General features: G+C 37.8%; 1 protein-coding gene across 1 annotated transcript in view; it reads right to left on the bottom strand.

Annotated features, from left to right (window-relative positions):
- Positions 1–540: 540 nt before the first annotated feature.
- SNTG1 (syntrophin gamma 1) overlaps positions 541–23,031 on the bottom strand; it is a 420,423-nt gene continuing 397,932 nt past the window's right edge. Inside the window, exon 20 of the mRNA XM_019973430.2 lies at positions 541–4,641. Within this exon, the coding sequence (XP_019828989.1) occupies positions 4,483–4,641 (159 nt within the window). The 3' untranslated portion in view covers positions 541–4,482. The remainder of the gene's footprint in view (positions 4,642–23,031) is intronic.

Below are 23,031 nucleotides of genomic sequence, written 5' to 3'. Positions count from 1 at the left end.
AGTTCACAGGATACGGCTCAGAATATGATCTATAACCCTTGAGAAGGAACTAAGTAAAGGTCCTTGACTGTGCTTAATGACTACATTATTATTATTTGATCTCCTTTGACCATTTTCCTTTGTTTCTGCATGTTCTCACTTCTCTGATTAAACTTATTCTTTGGCTAAAGTGTTTCCACAGATGAAAGGCAGGCAAAAGACACGGAGGGAAGGGCCATAGGGTCCTGCTCCATTTCATACTGGTGGGCCAGAAATTGTCTTCTTAGGGTTATGCACCCAAGGGAAGCAGCTCACCACCGGCCCTGTTCATGGCAGCCAAGTCTTCTAAGGACATGCTCTAAACATCTGTGAACTCTACAAATCAAACCCAGGAAGTGAAAACACAGATGTAGTAAAAACTATGTTTTTATTTTCCTGTATGCGTCATTAAAAAAAGGTACAGTTTTATTAGTAGTACATTAATGAACTTAAAGAACAAGTGACAAGTTGTTGTCACAGATATTAATTTACATTTTACAAACATCCACCAAAACAATTAAAAATGAAATAAATATATTTACATTTCATACTTCTGGTATTTTCATTGCGTTTTAATATGTATAAAATATATAACATTTATAGTATTCTATTTATCTTTAAAAGCAACTTCAAATGTGCAAAGAAGTGAATTATAATTTTAAAGTATTAGGCAATAAAAGTAAATCATAAACAAGAGTTTTAGAGGAATGAATAAAGTAATTCTTTACGGAGAGTCATCAGGACAGCAGTGTGAAGCGTGTGTTAATATTATAGAACATTAACACTTACCTTAAAGAGCTATGCACAAGATCTCCCCTGTGCTTTTAAAGCTTCTCCACATTGCTGATTTCTAGCAGTAATTCTACATCTGTATTAGGATGAATACTTTTTCACAGTAATAAATCAAGCATTTCTCAAACCCAGCATTCCATGTAAACAAAGTTTATGACAAGTTTTGTTTTTGAAAACGAGGGAAACCTCTAACTTTAATGTTCCCAAAGGAAAGTCTCTCTGCTGACATAGTGAATATGGGGTTGGCATTTATTTTCAAGGACTTGTTTCTTCTTGATGAATGTGTTTTGTGATCAAAGGCTTTAAAACTCTAAGTTGGTGCATGCCTGAAAAATGGGCAAGAAATGACACGCTTATTATTTTCCCTTAAAAATAGTGTTGGATGGTAAATGTTGGGGTACACATTACACTTACATTATCTATTACAGTAGCTTTGAAATAAATACTTGTTGCAATATAACAAATTACAAATGTCCCTGCTTTAATATACTTCAGCTTAAATGAACTGTGACTCTTTATCAGGCAATATACATTGTTATAGTAGTTAGCAAAGAGGCCAAATGATATTTGAACTCCTTTCTCTGACCCAAGTATGTATAATGTAATGTTCCCTTTGAGCTTATACAATGTATACCATCATGAACTTTAGCATGTATTTATATACACACATATGTATACATATATGTATATATATGTATATTGTGTATGTACACACACACACATACACACATATACCAAGGCACTGGAGAGATTAACACATAATCAAGCTTTCTGCTGTTAAAATGGCTCTAGTATAAACTAGGATTTAAGGAGAAAATCTCATGCATCTAAATCTAAATTACACGAGAAGTAGAGATTAATCTGAATATTTTTGTTTATTTCTAAGTTTTCTCATTCAAGGAGTCCAAGTTATAACAAATTTCAGTGTCTAATCATTGCACAGTGAAAAAATATGTTAAATGTTATTTGCTAACTGAGGAAAATCAAAGTAATACTTTTGTAATAGGTGGCTTCTCTACTAGTCATGTTAAGTAGCAATTTAGGCCTGTGGGTTTTGTTTTCCAGTAGTATCAAAAATAAACTCAACATGGTATTATCATAAATTTTAATTTAGCCTGCAATTTACAATGTAAATTTAAAGTATATTAATATATTTACTTGAAATATATTCTTCTATAGAATTTGTTTAGCATTTTATTATATATACACGTGTGTGTGTGTGTGTGTGATACAAGGAGACATATACCCACACATATCTCATTGTGCACCTTTTCCTTTACATACACATAAGCACAGCCTAGACGAGCTTTATGGCATACAAAAAGGGCATTTAATTAAATTGCTTTTTTTGCTATTTTTTTGAATGGAGTTTTTACAAAATCTGACATTTTTAAATGATTGTGTTATACATGTAGAAAGCTTCAAACTTTCTCTTTCTTTAGGTTGAGTAGCCCATTTCCTATTGCCTGTGGCCCGACTGATCATCACATTATGGACGCACGGACGTCACCCCAATATGGGGCAGGCTAACACACACTCAAGGTGATGACAGAGGTCCTGTGATGAGCTGGCTTCTCTGCTCAGATCCTGAAGCAGGGGCCCATCCCTCCATACCCCGCCACCTTGAGCTGGTGGCCTCCTAAGTATGTCTTTGGTGGCTTCTGATTTTAGAATGACTGTTGTATCTGATCAAAAAACAGTGAGCCATAATGCCATAGTCATATCCCCATTATGCCATGTTAGTCGCTCAGTTATATCCGACTTTTTTTGCAACCCTCTGGGCTATATAGCCTGCCAGGCTCCTCTGTCCATGGCATTCTCCCAGCAAGAATACTGGTTGCCATTCCCTTCTCTAGGGGATCTTCTTGATCCAGGGATGGAACATTGCAGGCAGATTCTTACCTCCTGAGCCACCATATTCCCGTTCTGAAAATGTATTTAGTTAGATGGTCAAAATAAATTATTTAAATTTATTTAAATTTAAATGCTCTAACTAAAATAAATTATGTTAAAACTGTATTTTGTCCAGTTTCCCCAGTTCTTTTTAAAAGGACTCCTAGATCAAACTGAGCACTTGCTCAGCTACAATCCTGAACCTTCACTTCTTTTCAATTTAATGTGCTTAAGAGTTGATCAGAGTGAATTAATAATTTATAATGATTATGGAAATAGCTTGATGTTCATTTTTAATTATAATGTTCATGTGTCCTTTTTACAAATAATGTTTCCTTCCTGAGAGATTTTTTTTCCTTCTTTTTAAAATTAGTCCACCTTATTATATACTTGGTCATCTTCACAAGGAAGTATGCAACAAGTTTGACTGAGTTGGGAACATGTGTACTAATAAAAAAACTAATTTTTTCTTAATAGGGAGCTGGTTGTTTAAAAGATGATCTCAGCACAGCTGTGGTGTAGGACAGACAATGTTATACAAACACCTGGGATCTGAGCTGTGTGCACTTCAGGGCTTTCAAATTTCCAACCCCTTTATACCTACATTCCTAGGACAAGATGCCTACAATAATTAAAACTTGTCATTGTATGACTGCTTTTTATGACATGATAATGTAGAAGTTTTATTTATTTATTTTTTTTCTGTTTGGATTTTTTTTTTAATTTTATTTTATTTTATTGTAGAAGTTTTAACTTGTATTTTCATATCTCACCTTATTCTCTCATATGCTCTAACTAAAATGGAATGATGTTATCTACCCAGCAAAAGTAATAGATTTGAGAATACCTCCTGGGGACATTTCCCATCAGGATTAACTCCAGCTCCAGGTGGGGTTAGGAATACAAGAAGGAACCGTCTCTTACACCACATGAATTGATATTTTCTCTATGAAAGGTTTTGGGGTCACTGAAAATTTATGAAATTTTAATTTAATAATAAATTCCAGGTAAAATAGAAATCTCATTAAATGAAGGAAAGAACAAGAGGTTCACGGGTGTTTCCTTCATTTCTCGCTAAATTAGCACATTTTGGCATCTTTGAAGGAACACTGGCTGTGAATACAACATTTGGTGTCAGTGACCCCAGGAAGAAACATTCCATTTCACATTGTGTCTATTGTAGGTCAAATGTAATGATCTTTTTGAAATTCTCAGCAATGATTTACAACAGCATACACAAACTGGGGTGCCACTGTCAAGTCATGGGCTGAAGCTATAAGCAGAAATCCACACCAGTGAGCTGAGGTGCTCTCTTCTTGGACAAGGGTCTTCACGCTGGTCTCAGGGCCTCTGCCTTCTTCTGTCGCTCCTCACATAATAGCAGGGCACTGGTTCCTGATCAGGCCCTTCATGCATTTGTCATACAAAATAGTCTAAAATACAGACGTGACTGTTTAATGGGTGTTTTATTTATAGGTAGCTTACAATTTTTATATTATTTACACACTCGAGTCATTCATCGGTTCGTCTTCCCTTTCAATGAAAACAACGCAGCGGTCCTGACCCAACGAGGAAGAGCAAGTCGTCCCGCTCATTTAGGACGATCCCTCGAGACCTTCGAACTGCAATGCTTTGGGGATCCGTCTGATCTTCTCTGCTCAGATTTCCACTTGGCTTCACTGCTAACTTGGGGATGTGATGGCTTCTCCATTGTCTGCGGCGATGAGTAAGGTCATTCTGTTTACAAGTCAAGATGAGAGGGAGGCTGAGCTCAGGCTGTCAGGTCATGTACTTGGCTTTGCTCGGTACTCCAGAGCTGGAAGCCGCAGAGGCAGCAGCCTGACTGCCTAGAAACAGAGGGTCCAAACAAGCCACTTTGGCAGCGAAGAAGGAATGAATGCAGTGGAGAACAGCAAAGAGATTCGAAAACTCCAGCTCCTGAAAGGGACAGAGAGATGAGTCACACAAAATAAAAATCAATTTCCTTGAGATAAATGAAACATAACCACGCTAATAGATAACAGCTGGACCTTCTCTTTAAAGTGCAATAAACTCAACTAGAATTGAAGATATCTAACCTATGGAAACTGTTGGCACTTTTGTTTCATATGTTAATTTCAAATGAAGGTTTATTTCAAAATACAGTGCTCCAGGAGCTGGAAGGACTTAACATGATTATCACCCAGGAGAGTCTTTTCAACATTGATCAATGCTGCACAGAAATATACTTAGCCAGATTAAAATTTTACTCTTGATAAAGTGTAAACAAAGAGAAGCAGTAGATTTAAAAGTATTTTTATATCTTTAGAGACAATTCAAATGAAGAATTTGGATTAGAATGATTAACAAGTACTCTTCACTATTCTCTAGAATCAGTTGCTATTTGCTGTTGGACAATGAATATGAAATCCTGAAGCAAGGGATATGAGTATTTTCAATGCTATAAGCCAAACGGTTCACTTCTGAAATATAATGTGTGCGCTCATTTTAAATTTAATTAGTTTTGATGATCATACTTGGTTGTTAAATCAATGCAATGTAGGAGAGAGAGCTATGCGGTCCAAGTAATTCCCTTCATGACGTTGGAAGTTCTTAGTATCTGATGCTAAGTATTAAAACACCAGAGCTCTGGTTTAAGTATTTTAAGTTCCTAAAATGACTCCACCTAAAAGTGATCTTAGTTTTTCAGCCATTATGATTTCAGGAGCCTTATTTTTAGTAACCTGCCTCATGTCACTGTGAGGTGTTACTGGTCATACAGCAGGTTTCCTCTGGTCACAATTCAGTCCACAAAAGAGCCCCTTCATTCTCTGTGCAGCCAGCTCATTTTACACACAGGTTTTGAATACGTTCAGTGTCAACTTGTATAAATCCACTAGGTATAAAAAGGTGGGAAGGCTTTGGAAAACATGAGGTGTGCTTTCTGTACTCTTGGTAAAAGGGAGAATACTGTTGAATGTTGCAACTGGGCAACAATACAAGTAACTTTTTCTCAAAAATATATCTGCCGCATCTCTGTTAAACTGGAGATTATAGCTTGGTTGTCAGAAAAATAAATAGTCTAAATATGAAGACATTTCGGAATGATTAATATTTTCATACCTTGTCAAGAATATGTCAAGGATTTGATGTAGTTGGCACTTTAAAATTTTTACACCTATTTTCAGCTGTTGGGTGGGCAAGAAATTAACGGCAATCAGAAGAAAAAGCAGGAGGCAGAGATGTGCTTAAGTTTAGCCTTTGATTCCAACATCAACTCATCTTTCCTCAGCTCAGTGGTCATCTTTCACCATCACATCTACTCCTGAGGCTTTGATTTGCATTGCTATATACACAAGTAACACTCTTTTCCTCATTTCCAATGTAAATTCTAGACTTTCAGGTCCACCTATCTACTGAGCATCCACAGATGATGCAGATGATGTTCATTGAGCCATTTACCATCTCCTTGGAACAGAGCTCTTCTGGAGCCCATGAATCTCCCTAAGCATAACTCTCCTCAAAATGTAATCATTCACTCAATGAATATTTATTGAGAGTTTACTATGCATCAGGTCTTTTCCTTGTTGAAAAGACAGAGTCATAAGCAATGCAGACAGAAAAATGTCCTCCTAGGAGTTACAGTCTCGAGCAGGATACAACACGGAAGAGCATAAACAAATTAATATTTCTGGATGTAGTGATAAGTACAGTCAAGAAAATAAAGCATGGTCAAGAGCAGAGTGTAGGAGGGGCTGTGGGATGGGAAGTCCATGTCGTCATGAAGGCAAAACCTCAAGAGATAAAGAAGTAAACCATCTGGATGTTTGTGAGAGAAACACTTGAGGCAGAAGTCAATTTCAGAGGCCCTGAGATGGAGATAGTCTAGGAGAGCTTGAGGAAAAGCCAGGGGCTGTTGGCACAGGGATGGAATGAAATGAGTGAATAATGGGGGCATCCCAGGCAGCTCAGTGGTAAAGAATCCACCTGCCAATGCAGGAGACACAGGAGATGTGGGTTCGATCCCTGGGTGGGGAAGATCCTGGGGAGAAGGGAATGGCAACTCACTCCAGTATTCTTCTTGCCTGGGAAATCCCATGGACTTAGGAGCCTGGAGGGCTACAGCCCATGGGGTCACGAAAGAGTCAGATACAACTTAGTAACTAACAAAACAACAACAGGTCAAGAAATGAGGTCGAGGAATAATGCAGGGCATTCCAGCCCCTTATGAGCTTTACTCCAAGCGACACAGAAAGCCACTGGAGATTTCTGGGCATAGAGTGACAAGAATTAGTATTAAGTCTTAAAATGATAATTTGGGTACACTGTTGATAAACTCTGTGGGAATATGATTTAAAGATAAAAAGGAAGTTGTAAAGTTTTTCAACTAAAAAATGTGGGGGATTGAAAGTAAACTCGAGTCAAGGACGATTTCAAGATATTTGATGAATAACTGAGGAAGGATTTGCAAATTATCTGGTGAGGGCATAATATCCAAAAATATAAAGAATTCATATAACTCAACAGCAAAAAACACAACACACTCTGATTAAAAACTGGGCAGACGATATGAATAGACATTTCTCTCAGATAAGATGTGTAGATGGCCAGCAGGTACACGAAAGGATGATCAGCATAGTCAGAAATGATCAGCATCAGTGACATCAGAGACATGCAAACCAAGCCCACATGAGACACCACTGCACAGCTGTTGCAGCTGGTTTCACCAGCTCAGGCAGCTGCAGTCTTACAAAAATTGCTGCCAACTGTTTTCAGCACATACCTCACTGAACAAGGTTTGTGTTACATCGAGTACTGATAAGCACTGCAAATGGGCTTTACCAGGGTAATTACCATTTTCATAAGCAAATTGTTCCAGAGGGGTCAAAATTCACTTTATTTTTTTTTCCATTTTCAAATGCTTTCATGATTTTTGCAATTTTGATTTTTTTTTATAATGAGAAGATAACACCATACCTGATTATTTTGAGTTACTTTGCCTCCTTAGAAAAACTTTCTAGTATATCTTTATTCTTAAAATTTTGATTTTCAAATGTTTTTACTTATATTAAATCAAAATGCAATTCCATTTCTTCTATTGGTGACTGGTGACTTTGGGGAAAAAGGAAAAAAAAATCACACCCTCGACATGTTCCCTCTGACAGTTGCTTACTTTGGAGGCAGTTAATATATGTTTTACCTAAAAACTACCAGGTTAAGTTTTCTAGTTTACTAGATTAAAAGAAGTTGGGATTCTTAACATATGTGGGTAAACAAAATTCAATATCCCTATGAAGAATATAAGAGGCTTGAAAATAAATTATGCACAAGGAGGAAACATTCTCAGTGAGAAATAAACATGACTCAGAACCCTTGGGGATTCCCAGGAGCTTAAGAGCTCTTTTCAAGGAAGAGGAGTATCCAATGCAGAGTTCTCCTTCATGTATTCATTTCCCTGCTCCAATCAAGCGTTTGAAATAAAGTTTTAGGTAAGATCAGAGGTATGTAAATCTCACACACACACACTTGACTCATTCTCCACATTTACTTCCAGCCACTCCAGTTTCTTCTACACTATGATTTTGGATAAAGTCAGTTGTATGGAAATCACACACATGCATGCATGTTCACACACACACAAACACACATACCTCATCCCCACCTCCATCCCCATTCACTCCCAGCTGCTCTAGTGTCTACTGCTGTATGAGGCACCAAACTGCTTTGATAAAGGACCTCATTACAAGCAGGAGCCGCCCCATCCTCACTTTTCTTCTCCAGAATCTAAACAGCTGGGGCTCTGGGAGTCCACAATGAGAGGAGAGTTCTAGAAAACCTCTGGTTCCGGATGCCAGAAAGAGTGAGAAACTGAGCAACAGGCTAGCTAGGAAGCTGATCTTTCACTTTCTACACAGAGGAAGGTTGTCGGCCCCAGTGCCTCCTGGGTTTGGCTTTGTGAATATTAAACTTCCTAGTTCATGAGCCCTCCAAATGCCAAATAGGAATCTGCTTAGACGATGAGTCATTATCTTCTGAAAGACAGACTTCAGCACATCATGCATTCTTTAGTAGGGTCTCTGCTGAAAGAGAAACTCCCCAGGTCAGTAGGTGCCCAATATGCTATTGGAGATCAGTGGAGAAATAACTCCAGAAAGAATGAAGGGATGGAGCCAAAGCAAAAACAATACCCAGCTGTGGATGTGACTGGTGATAGAAGCAAGTTCCAATGCTGTAAAGAGCAATATTGCATAGGAACCTGGAATGTCAGGTCCATGAATCAAGGCAAGTTGGAAGTGGTCAAACAAGAGATGGCAAGACACAATGTCGACATTCTAGGAATCAGCGAACTGAAATGGACAGGAATGGGTGAATTTAACTCAGATGACCATTATATCTACTACTGCGGGCAGGAATCCCTCAGAAGAAATGGAGTGGTCATCATGGTCAACAAAAGAGTCCAAAATGCAATACTTGGATACAATCTCACAAATGACAGAATGATCTCTGTTCGTTTCCAAGGCAAGCCATTCAATATCACAGTAATCCAAGTCTATGCCCCAACCAGTAATGCTGAATAAGCTGAAGTTGAACGGTTCTATGAAGACCTACAAGACCTTTTAGAACTAACACCCAAAAAAGATGTTCTTTTCATTATAGGGGACTGGAATGCAAAAGTAGGAAGTCAAGAAACACCTGGAGTAACAGGTAAATTTGGCCTTGGAATATGGAATGAAGCAGGGCAAAGACTAATAGAGTTTTGCCAAGAAAATTCACTGGTCATAACAAACACCCTCTTCCAACAACACAAGAGAAGACTCTACACATGGACATCACCAGATGGTCAACACCGAAATCAGATTGATTTTATTCTTTTTAGCCAGAGATGGAGAAGCTCTATACAGTCAGCAAAAACAAGACCAGAAGCTGAGCTGTGGCTCAGACCATGAACTACTTATTGCCAAATTCAGACTTAAATTGAAGAAAGTAGGGAAAACCACTAGACCATTCAGGTATGCCCTAAATCAAATCCCTTATGATTATACAGTGGAAGTGAGAAATAGATTTAAGGGCCTAGATCTGATAGATAGAGTGCCTGATGAACCATGGAATGAGGTTTGTAACATTGTACAGGAGACAGGGATCAAGACCATCCCCATGGAAAAGAAATGCAAAAAAGCAAAATGGCTGTCTGGGGAGGCCTTACAAATAGCTATGAAAAGAAGAGAAGCGAAAAGCAAAGGAGAAAAGGAAAGATATAAGCATCTGGATGCAGAGTTCCAAAGAATAGCAAGGAGATATAAGAAAGCCTTCTTCAGCGATCAATGCAGAGAAATAGAGGAAAACAATAGAATGGGAAAGACTAGGGATCTCTTCAAGAAAATCAGAGATACCAAAGGAACATTTCATGCAAAGATGGGCTCGATAAAGGACAGAAATGGTATGGACCTAACAGAAGCAGAAGATATTAAGAAGAGATGGCAAGGATACACAGAAGAACTGTACAAAAAAGATCTTCATGACCCAGATAATCACGATGGTGTGATCACTAACCTAGAGCCAGACATCCTGGAATGTGAAGTCAAGTGGGCCTTAGAAAGCATCACTACGAACAAAGCTAGTGAAGGTGATGGAATTCCAGTTGAGCTATTTCAAATCCTGAAAGATGATGCTGTGAAAGTGCTGCACTCAATATGCCAGCGAATTTGGAAAACTCAGCAGTGGCCACAGGACTGGAAAAGGTCAGTTTTCATTCCAATCTCAAAGAAAGGCAATGCCAAAGAATGCTCAAACTACTGCACAATTGCACTCATCTCACATGCTAGTAAAGTAATGCTCAAAATTCTCCAAGCCAGGCTTCAACAATATGTGAACCGTGAACTTCCTGATGTTCAAGCTGGTTTTAGAAAAGGCAGAGGAACCAGAGATCAAATTGCCAACATCTGCTGGATCATGGAAAAAGCAAGTGAGTTCCAGAAAAGCATCTATTTCTGCTTTATTGACTATGCCAAAGCCTTTGACTGTGTGGATCACAACAAACTGTGGAAAATTCTTCAAGAGATGGGAATACCAGACCACCTGATCTGCCTCTTGAGAAATTTGTATGCAGGTCAGGAAGCAACAGTTAGAACTGGACATGGAACAACAGACTGGTTCCAAATAGGAAAAGGAGTTCATCAAGGCTGTATATTGTCACCCTGTTTATTTAACTTCTATGCAGAGTACATCATGAGAAACACTGGACTGGAAGAAACACAAGCTGGAATCAAGATTGCTGTGAGAAATATCAATAACCTCAGATATGCAGATGACACCACCCTTATGGCAGAAAGTGAAGAGGAAGTAAAAAGCCTCTTGATGAAAGTGAAAGTAGAGACTGAAAAAGTTGGCTTAAAGCTCAACATTCAGAAAACGAAGATCATGGCATCCGGTCCCATCACTTCATGGCAAATAGATGGGGAAACAGTGGAAACAGTGTCAGACTTTATTTTTTGGGGCTCCAAAATCACTACAGATGGTGACTGCAGCCATGAAATTAAAAGACGCTTACTCCTTGGAAGGAAAGTTATGACCAACCTAGATAGCATATTCAAAAGCAGAGATATTACTTTGCCAACAAAGGTTCGTCTAGTCAACGTTATGGTTTTTCCTGTGATCACGTATGGATGTAAGAGTTGGACTATGAAGAAGGCTGAGCGCCGAAGAATTGATGCTTTTGAACTGTGGTGTTGGAGAAGACTCTTGACAGTCCCTTGGACTGCAAGGAGATCCAACCAGTCCATTCTGAAGGAGATCAGCCCTGGGATTTCTTTGGAAGGATGCTAAAGCTGAAACTCCAGTACTTCGGCCACCTCGTGCGAAGAGTTGACTCATTGGAAAAGACTCTGATGCTGGGAGGGACTGGGGGCAAGAGGAGAAGGGGACGACAGAGGATGAGATGGCTGGATGGCATCACTGACTCGATGGACGTGAGTCTCAATGAACTCCAGGAGTTGGTGATGGTCAGGGAGGCCTGGCGTGCTGCGATTCATGGGGTTGCAAAGAGTCGGACACAACTGAGCGACTGATCTGATCTGATCTGATCTGGCAGGTGCTGACTCAGCATACAAAGTGTTCCCTTCATCGTGTTGTATACTCAATCCTTACCTGCAAAGCAGGGAACATTTCATCCTGAGAGTAATCCTTTTGGGCAGACACTTTTATCCACAATTTATAATCAGAAAATGAAGATTTATAGAGAATAGCTGGTAAGTAGCATTACTGGGATTCAATCCTCAATTTCTGATTTAAGCCTCACTAAACCTTATATTATGTGGGAAGTTCTCTTGGGGCCACTTGATGTCTCTGAGACCATGGAGATTGGGGGCAGGAAGGATTTTGGGGAAAATGTCTGTTTAGAGGTGTTTTCCAAATTCTGCTCTGTTCCACTAAATAAAAAAGCAATTTTCTTTTTCCTTCTCTTATTATTCAAAAAGTACTACCTTGGCTGCCACATGTTAAATCCAGTAATTTAGGATTAATATGCTGTATACACTAGTTTATGAAAGATTTTAACAGTGTTTCCCTACAGGGATGGTCATGAATTTCAATGAATAAAGCGACAGCAGTGCCTTTAGAAGGCAGACTATTTTGAAGTCTGGGGATTCCCTGACTTCTTGTGTTATATCAAATTATAACTTAAAAGTAGATACACATAAAAATAATAATGAAATGTTAAAAATAGTAAGCAAATATATATACATATATGTATTTTTTTTTAACCTAGGAAGTTTACTAATGGCCAACAATGAGAATATGTTGGTAACCCTTGATGAATTAGTATCTATACTAACATCATAAAAACAGCACTTTAAAAAAAGTACCCAGGAACAATAAAATGAGCTTTTAAATTAATTATCAAATTACTGCAATATTGCTCATGACTTCAACAGAACCCCTTTGTTCTACTAGGAAAGTTCTGGGAAGTTTAATGAGGCTTTGAAAAACTGATGGCAAATTTACTAAGCTTTCTGAGTAATGAAGTGAGAATTTATGAATTTCTACTTTCAGAGAAAAAAATATAACCAGTTTTGGTATTATAACATTGTCTTTGTATAGCCATAAAACAACAAAAACAAAAAATAAAGTATATTTCCCCAACTCTTGTCCTTTTTAAGTATTTCTAAGACTTTTCACAATGAAAATTTAAATACTATTTAGAACTTTTAAACTTGTACTATGCACAGCAACTCAATCACATTCCCCAAACAAACAATATCTCTTGTGAAATAAGAAATAAGCTCTGGTTTTAATGTATTTGCCTTGTAACCTGGGATATATTATATACTATGAGAGTATGTCTTATTTAAAGCTGTTGTCTTATCACATTTAGCAAGAACTGAGTCCCTTTACTAAACCATTTCATCAGTTTTTTTTAATACAGCTTTTTGATGATATCTTAGACATATAAACCTATGTGTTTAAGGTGCATGAGTTGATGTTCTGATAAATGTATGCACTGTAAAAAGCACACCACAGTCAAACTAATTCATATACCACAACCTCTATAACTACTAGAGTGGATGCTAGGGGTGCTTTACTGATTACCTATCCTTGCCGCAAATGTCAAGTATTTCATATCATTACCTACCATCACCGCATTACCCATTAGGTCTCTATTAGATAGATAGATATGTGCTTCAGTCGTGCCTGACTCTGTGCGATCCCATAGACGGCAGCCCATCAGGCTCCCCCGTCCCTGGGACTCTCCAGGCAAGAACACTGGAGTGGGTTGCCATTTCCTTCTCCAATGCATGAAGGTGAAAAGTGAAAGTGAAGTCGCTCAGTTGTGTCTGACTCTTAGCGACCCCATGGACTGCAGCCTACCAGGCTCCTCCATCCGTGGGATTTTCCAGGCAAGAGTACTGGAGTGGGGTGTCATTGCCTTCTCCAAGGTCTCTATTAATCTTGTATAACTTGAGCAAACTCTGAGAGGTAGTGGAGGACAGGGAAGCCTGGAGTCCTGCAGTCCATGGGGTTGCAAAGAGTCGGACACGACTTAGCACCTGAACAATCACCACAAATCTTGCATAAGGGAAACTGATATATTTTCAAGATATAAATTTCAATTAATTTGGAAAAATATCCAGAAGTGGGATTGCTGGATAATTGCTGGCACCCCCTATTTACCTCTTTAGAGGAATCCTCATACTGATTTCTATAAGAGTGGTACCAATTTACATTCCCACCAGAGATTCACAAGGGTTTCCTTTCTTCTTATCTTTGCCTAAATTATTATCTTCCATCCTTTTGTTGATAGTTGCAAGATACACCAAGTTGGTGTAAGGTGATATCTGACTGTGTTTTTGAATTGTGTTACCGAGATTTAGAAATATTGAGCAAATTTTTATGTATTTGATAGCTATTTACATTTCTTTTTTAGAGAAGTGTCTATTAGACCCTTGCTCTTTTTAACTGTAATATTTGTATTTTGGTATTGAGTAGTATGAGTTCCTTATATATTTTGGAAATTAACTTATTATTGGATGCATGGTTTGCAAAAATTTTTTTCACATTACTAAAAATGCTTAAAAAAATTTTTTTTGCTATGCAAATCATTTTAATTTAATGTACTACCACTCGTCTGTTTTGGTTTTTATTGCCTATGCTTTCATAACATATATCATATTTTGAATTATATCCAAAATATTATTGTCAAGACCAGTGTCAAGAAGTTTTTTCCCTATGTTTTCTCCCAGGAGTTTTATAGTATCAGGTATTATGGTGAAGTCTTTAGTTTATTCTTTTTTATTTCTGTATTATCTATTGTAATGTTTCCTTTTTCATTTCTAAATTTGTTTATATATCTTTTTTCTTTATCTAACAGTTTTTGAGTTTGCTTTTCTTTTAAAAAATACAATTTTAAGATTTAATAGAAGTGGGGTATTGAAGCTTCCTTTTGCTGTTGTTCAGTTGGTAAGTGGTCATCAGCAGATGGTCAATACTGAAATCAGATTGATTATATTCTTTGCAGCCAAAGATGGAAATGCTCTATACAGTCAGCAAAAACAAGACCAGGAGCTGACTGTGGCTCTGATCATGAACTCCTTATTGCCAAATTCAGACTTAAACTGAAGAAAGTAGAGAAAACCACTAGCCATTCAGGTATGACCTAAATAAAATCCCTTACAGTCACACAGTAGAAGTGACAAGTAGATTCAAGGGACTAGATCTGACAGACAGAGTGCCTGAAGAACTATGGACGGAGGTCTGTGACATTGTACAGGAGGCAGGGATCAAGACCATTCCCAAGAAAAAAGAAATGCAAAAAGGCAAAATGGTTGTCTGAGGAGGGCTTACAAATAGCTGAGAAAAGAAGAGAAGCTAAAGGCAAAGGAGAAAAGGAAAGATATACCCATCTGAATGCAGAGTTCCAAAGAACAGAAAGGAGAGATAAGAAAGCCTTCCTCAGTGATCAATGAAAAGAAACAGAGGAAAACAATAGAATGGGAAAGACTAGAGATCTCTTTAAGGAATTAGAGATACCAAGGGAACATTTCATGCAAAGATGGGGACAATAAAGAACAGAAATGGTATGGCCCTAACAGAAGCAGAAGATATTAAGAGGCAGCAAGAATACACAAAAGAACTATACAAAAAAGATATTCATAAGCCAGATAACCATGATGGTGTGACCATTCATCGAGAACCAGACATCCTGGAATAAGAAGTCAAGTGGGCCTTAGGAAGTATCACTACGAACAAAGATAGTGGAGGTGATGGAATTCCAGTTGAGCTATTTCAAATCCTAAAAGATGATGCTGTGAAAATGTTGCACTCAATATACCAGCAAATTTGGAAAACTCATTAGTGGCCACAGGAGTAGAAAAGGTCAGTTTTCATTCCAATCCCAAAGAAAGGCAATGCCAAAGAATGTTCCAATCACTGCACAATTGCACTCATCTCAGAAGCTAGCAAAGTAATGCTCAAAATTCTCCAAGTCAGGCTTCAACAGTATGTGAATCAAGAACTTCCAGATGTTCAAGCTGGATTTGGAAAAGGCAGAGGAACTAGAGATCAAATGGTTAGCACCTAATGGATCATAGAAAAAGCAAGAGAATTCCAGAAAAACTTCTACTTTATTGATTATGCCAAAGCATTTGACTGTGTAGGTCACAACAAACTGTGGACAATTCTTAAAGAGATGGGAATACCAGACCACCTTACCTGCCTCCTGAGAAATCTGTATGCAGGTCAGGAAGCAACAGTTAGAACCCAGACATGGAACAATGGACTGGTTCCAAATTGGGAAAGGAGTACGTCAAGGCTGTATATTGTCACCCTGCTTATTTAACTAATATGCAGAGTACATCATGAGAAACACTGGGCTGGAAGAAGCAAAAGCTGGAATCAAGATTGCTGGGAGAAATATCAATAACCTCAGATATGCAGATGACACCATCCTTATGGCAGAAAGTGAAGAAGAACTAAAGAGCCTCTTGATGAAGGTGAAAAAGGAGAGTGAAAAAGCTGGCTTAAAATTCAGTATTCAAAAAACTAAGATCATGGCATCCATCCCCATTACTTCATGACAAATAGATGGGGAAACAATGGAACCAATGCTCAACTTAATTTTCTTGGACTCCAAAATCACTGCAGATGGTGACTGCAGCCATGAAATTAAAAGATGCTTGCTCTTGGAAGAAAACCTATGACCAACCTAGACAGCATATTAAAAAGCAAAGACATTACTTGGCAGACAAAGGTCCATCTAGTCAAAGTTATGGTTTTTCCAGTAGTCATGTATGGATGTGACGGTTGGACTATAAAGAAAGCTGAGTGCTGAAGAGCTGATGCTTTTTAACTGTGATGTTGGAGAAGACTCTGGAGGGTGCCTTGGACTGCAAGGAGATCCTACCAGGCAATCCTAAAGGAAATCAGTCCTGAACATTCACTGAAAGGACTGATGCTGAAGCTGAAACTCCAATACTTTGGCCACCTGATGTGAAGAACTGACTGATTGGAAAAGACCCTGATGCTAGGAAAGACTGAAAGCAGGAGGAAAAGGGGATGACAGAGGAGGGAATGGTTGGATGGCAACACCGACTCAATGGAAGTGAGTTTGAGCAAGCTCTGGGAGTTAGTGATGGACATGTAGGCCTGGCATGCTGCAGTCCATGGGGCCGCAGAGTCAGACATGACTGAGTGACTGAAGTGAACTGACTGAGTTGGTAAGTTGTGCCCCAGTCTTTTTGATCTCATGGACTACATCGTGTTGGATTCCCTTCCTGCACTATCTCCTGAAGTTTGCTCAAATTTATGTCCATTGAGTCGGTGATGCCATCTAACCATCTCATCCTCTGATGGCCCTTCTTTTGTCCTCAGTCTTTCCCAGCATCAGTGTCTTTTCCAATGAGTCAGCTCTTTGTATCAGGTGGCCAAATATTGGAGCTTCAGCATCAGTCCTTCCAATGAATATTCAGGGTTGATTTCCTTTAGGATTGGCTGGTTTGATCTTCTTGCAGTCCAAGGGACTCTCAAGAATCTTCAGCACCATAACTGGAAAGTATCAATTCTTTGGGGCTCAGCCTTCTTTATGGTCCAACTCTCACATCCATACATGACTACTAGAAAAAAAACATAGCTTTAACTAGATGGACCTTTGTCGGCAAAGTGATGTCTTTGAAGTCTTTTACTATGGTTGCCTTTCTGTCAATTTTTATCTTCAGATATGTCAATATTTTTATATATTAGGTGCTCTGATGTTATGTACATATATAGTGATAATTGTTATAACTTTTTGTTGAATTGAACCCTTTTTCATTATATAACTTTATCTATATTTTGAACAGTATTTTAAAGTCTATTTTGTCTTATTCAAGTAGAGTATCTGACATAAGGTAAGAGAAAAATGAAGTAAAATCATACAGAATACATTCTCTGACTAACTGTATCATACTAGTTATCAATTCTAGAAATATAACAAAAAAAATCTCCAGATACATAGAACATAAACATCATACGTCTTAAAAGAAAATCCATTTGTTAAAGAGGAAGCCTTGAGGGAAATTAAAAACACACTGAGTTGAATAAAAATAGAAATACAATATATCAAAATTTGTGGAATACAGTCCTAAGAAGGAAATTCTGGAATTAAATTTTTATATTAGAAACAAAAAAGTTTTGAGTCAACAATTTTAAAATTCCACTTGTGAAATCAGAAAAAGAAAAGCAATATAAAACCAAAGCAACCAAAGAGAAGTAAATAATAAAGGTGAGAGCAAAATTCATCAAGTTTCACAGAGGAAACTTCAACTGAGGAAATAAAGGAGAACTATTAGTTCTTTGAATAGTCTCTAACAAGACTGACAGATAAATAGAAAGAAGGCACCAATTATTAACACAGGGAATGAATTAGGGATGCTATTACAGAATCTGCAGACTTCAAAGTGACAATAAGGAAATACTATGAAAAAGTCTATACACATAAATTTGACAGCTTAGATAAAATTAATGAAGACCTTGGAAAGTAAAAATTACCACAAATCATCTGATAGGAATAGATAATTTGAATAGTTATCTACTAAGTAAGTTGAACTTATAGTTTAAAAAAATCCTCAAAATGAAATCTCCTGACTGATGTGGTTCCACCAGAGAACTTTACTAAACTTTTAGGGAAGAATCAGCAACAATGGTATACAATATCTTCCAGAAAATAAAAAAAGAGGAGGAACATTTTCAACTCATTTTATTCCAGCTTGTTCCAATACCAAAAGTAAGCAAAGACAGTACCAAACCAACCAGCCAACCAAACAAAAAACATCAAAAAAGCCCCAACAGACCAATAACTCTCATAGATGTAAAAGCAAAAATACTTAAAATTTTGACAAATAAAATTCAGCCACATATGTAAGAAATTCCACATCATTATTAACTAGGGTTTATTCCAGTTGTAAGACAGGGTCAGTATCTGAAAATCCATTAATATATTCTGTTGCATTAAGAAGCCAAATAAGAAAACTGATATTGTCATATTAATTGATATTCATTCATAATAAAACCTTTAGAAAAATATGGGACCTAGCTTAACCTGAGAAAATAATTCTATTAGACCACTGACTCAGCTGGTAAAGAATCCTCCTGCCATGCGGGAGACCTGGGTTCGATCTCTGGGTTGGGAAGATCCCCTAGAAAAGGGAAAGACTACTCACTCCAGTATTCTGGCCTGGAGAATTCCACGGACTATACAGTCCATGGGGTCACAAAGAGTCGGACACAACTGAGCAACTTTCACTCACTCACTTGGTGAAAAGCTAAATGATTTTCCCTAAAATTAGGAACAAATGAAGAATGTCCACACTCATTACTGGTATTCAATATAGTATTTAAATTTTTAGGCAAGAAAAAGATAGCAATGCTATATGAATCTGAAAAAATAAACATCTTTCCTTATTTCCATATGTCTTAGTAATCTATGTAAATAAACTGGAAGAATTTTAAAAAGCATAAATAGAAACAAAAGACCTAGAACTAATAATACATATATATGTGTGTATATATATATATATATACAGGTTTCAGGATGCAATGTAAATATATAAATGTTAATTATATTGCTGCATATTAGCATTAATATTGGGAAATGAAAAATTTTAAGATATTTATATTCTCTCAAAAAAAGAATAAATGGTTTATCTAAGTTTAACAAAATATACATAGGATCTATATAATGAAAACTACACAATACTGAAGAAATAAATCAAAAGTTCAAAAATATAGAAAGATAATCTGTTTTCATTGCTTTAAGAAATCAGCATAGTAAAGATGTCGGTTCTCCTGAAATTGATATCATCATGCCCTCCCTCTTGAACGGCCTCTGAGATTATTCATGGATATACAGAGGGTAATTCTGAAATGTCCATGGAAACACAAAGAAATGAGAACAACTAAAGCAGTTTTGAAAGATAACCATAAAGTGGACATAACCATCCGTTTCAAGGATTGTCGTTTAGCTTCTGTGTCAAAGAATGAATGATATTAGCAAAGTGACAGATGCAAAAATGAACCAAGAAGTAGTACCACAGAGGTAGGACCAGGTGATTTTCCAGTGAAGCTGCTAAAATAATTCAACAGAGGAAGAATGGTCTTTACAACAAATGGTGGTGTTGTAACCTGATAACCACAGGCAAAACAGAGAAGGTCAGTCAAACCCCACAACTTATAGGAAAAAAAATAGACTCAAATGTATCACATATTTAACTGTCGATGGCAAGCCTATAATACATTTTGAAAATGGCATAAGAGAAAACCTTTCGCCCTTGTGATGTGCTGAAGAATTTTTTACATGACACTAAAATCATTATTTCTAAGAGAAAGAACTGATAATTTGGTTTCTAAAAATCTTTAAATTTGTCTGCAAGATACATGATACACTCTTAAGAAGATGAAACACAAATTACAAACTGGAAGAAAATATTTGCAAACATTACATCTAACAAATCCTCGTAGACAAAATATTGAATTGGCCAAGAAGTTTGCTTGGGTTTTTTCCAAACTTCTTGGCCAATCCAATATATAATAACTCATAAAACTCTTAAGTAAAACAAATCACAAAATACAATTTGAAAACAGGAAAAAGTAGGAAGAGATGTTTCACCCAAAGGGACATAAATATTTAGAAAATAGTCACAGAAGAAGTTGTTCAGTACTGCTAGTCATTCAGTTCAGTTCAGGTGCTCAGTCATGTCTGACTCTGCGACCTCATGGACTGCAGCACGCCAGGCTTCTCTATCCATCATCAACTCCCAGAGCTTGTTCAAATTCATGCCCATTGAGTCGGTGATGCCACCCAACCATCCCATCCCCTTCTCCTTTCCCATCTCAATCTTTCCCAGCATCAGGGTCTTTTCTCATGAGTCAGTTCTTTGTACCAGGTGGCCAAAGTATTAAAGTTCAACTTCAGCATCAGTCCTTCCAATGAATATTCAGGGTTGATTTCTTTTGCAATTGACTTATTTGATCTCCTTGAAGTCCAAGTGACTCTCAAGAGTCTTCTCCAACACCACAGTTCAAAAGCACCAATTATTCAATGCCCAGCTTTCTTTATAGGCCAACTCTCGCATCCATACATGACCACAGGAAAAACCATAGCTTTGACCAGATGGACCTTTGTCAGCAAAGTAATGCTCTGCTTTTTACTGTGCTGTCTAGGTTGGTTATAGCTTTTCTTCCAAGAAGCAAGTGTCTTTTAATTTCATGGCTGCAAGTCACCATGTGCAGTGATTTTGGAAACCTCCCTCCCCCCCCCAAAAAAAAATATCACTGCTAGTCATTAGGGAATGAAAATTAAAACTATGATGAGAACTCTTGGAAAGAAAAGTAGTGACGATTCCAAATGCTGGGGAGGATGTAAGGAGACTGAGTTTCTGGTACCTTGTTGGAGGGAATGCAAAATGTCACAGCTATTCTGCACAGTGATTTGGCATTTTCTTTAAAACTAAATAAACGTTTTCCATATGACTGAGCAACTGCCCTCCTAGGCATTTATTCCACAGAAATAAACTCTCATGTCTACACAATGACTAAATAATGGACCAGGAAATATTAAATTAAATGAAATAGAGACAGTTATGACTCGCCTGTTTCCAGGCAAGCATCAGGTTAAGCCTTAGGAATGCTGGGTTGTAAGACACATTCCTCACACTTACACATTCTTGATCTAGTGGAGAAGGCACAGTGGTGAATAACAACCACATGGGGTGGACGCCAGTGTTACAACAGACAGAAAGTAATAGCACATATATCATATAATATGCAGGAGAAGTTTCTGTCCCTGACTTGGGGTTCCTGTCTCTAACCCCATTACAATTTTAAAAATAATATAAATTAATTGTCCAATGAATTTGATAAGTGACACAAACTTGGATTATGGTTATACATTTGAATTTCTTAAATGTGGACAGGACAGTTTACATATATAAGTAATCACCTTTACTAACTAGTCTTCTAATTATAACAACTGCTATTTTTTAATACTTCCTCTATGTTTATGCTACAGTCTTTGAAGATGAAATCATGCCTGAGTGATTTATTGTCTTCCATATGCCAGGTACCATGGGTATTTATTCCTTACATTTTTCCTGCAAGGCAGCAGTCATAATTTGGTGAATTGCCCAGGTCATGTAGCTGGGAAATGGTAAAGAAGAGAGTTTACTCAAGTTATTGTTCAGTCACTAAGTCATGTCCAACTCTTTGTGACCCCATGGACTGCAGCACACCAGGCTTCCCTGCCCTTCACCATCTCCCACAGTTTGCTCAACCTCATGTCCATTGAGTCAGTGAATGCATCCAATCATCTCATCCTCTGTCGCCCTTTTCTTCTCCTGCCTTTAATCTTTCCCAGCATCAGAGTCTTTTCCAATGAGTCTATTCTTAGCATCAGGTACTTAAAGTTCAGTTCAGTTCAGTCGCTCAGTCGTGTCCGACTCTTTGCGACCCCATGAATTGCAGCACGCCAGGCCTCCCTGTCCATCACCAACTCCCGGAGTTCACTCAGATTCACGTCCATCAAGTCAGTGATGCCATCCAGCCATCTCATCCTCTGTCGTCCCCTTTTCCTTGATCCTAATTTTCTTTTCACTGTATTGTGCTGCCTATTCCCTCATTTAGAAAAAGTGAGGAAATGCTGAATTCTCAAGTGACATCAGTTTTTATAAGTTCTGTGATGTGATACGTGCTGGCATTCTTCCTGCTTTCCTCCTGTGCAGGAGCTTCTGATTACTGCTCACATGTTACCGTGATAAAGGTTACAAAATAGCGACTGTACTAGTTTTAATAGTATATGTACTCTGTGGTATTGGCAGAGGCAATGCACACCACAATGGCTAAATGATTCTATAGAACTGGCCGCTGTTCTGATTGGCTGGTTTTAAAACAATGTCCATGATTAATTTGATATTTTCAGTATCACCCTCCTAAGTCTTTTTCTTCCTCATTTTATATAAGGTGGTGACTTTGAATAAGTCTGGCGATTCACCAATGGTCACACTGTCTCATTAGCCTTGAAACTTCTCTTTTCACTTACTCAAAAATTACTGCCTCTAAATTTAAGGAGGAGTACCAGTGGAGCTATTTCAAATCCTGATAGATGATGCTGTGAAAGTGCTGCACTCAATATGCCAGCAAATTTGGAAAACTCAGCAGTGGCCACAGGACTGGAAAAGGTCAGTTTTCATTCCAATCCCAAAGAAAGGCAATGCCAAAGAATGCTCAAACTACCGCACAATTGCACTCATCTCACATGCTAGTGAAGTAATGCTCAAAATTCTCCAAGCGAGGCTTCAGCAATATGTGAACCATGAACTTCCAGATAAA

The sequence above is a fragment of the Bos indicus genome, chromosome 14 (genome assembly GCF_029378745.1).
Source record: "Bos indicus isolate NIAB-ARS_2022 breed Sahiwal x Tharparkar chromosome 14, NIAB-ARS_B.indTharparkar_mat_pri_1.0, whole genome shotgun sequence".
Classification (NCBI taxonomy): Eukaryota; Metazoa; Chordata; class Mammalia; order Artiodactyla; family Bovidae; genus Bos; species Bos indicus.
This window is presented reverse-complemented; position numbering and strand designations above follow the sequence as displayed.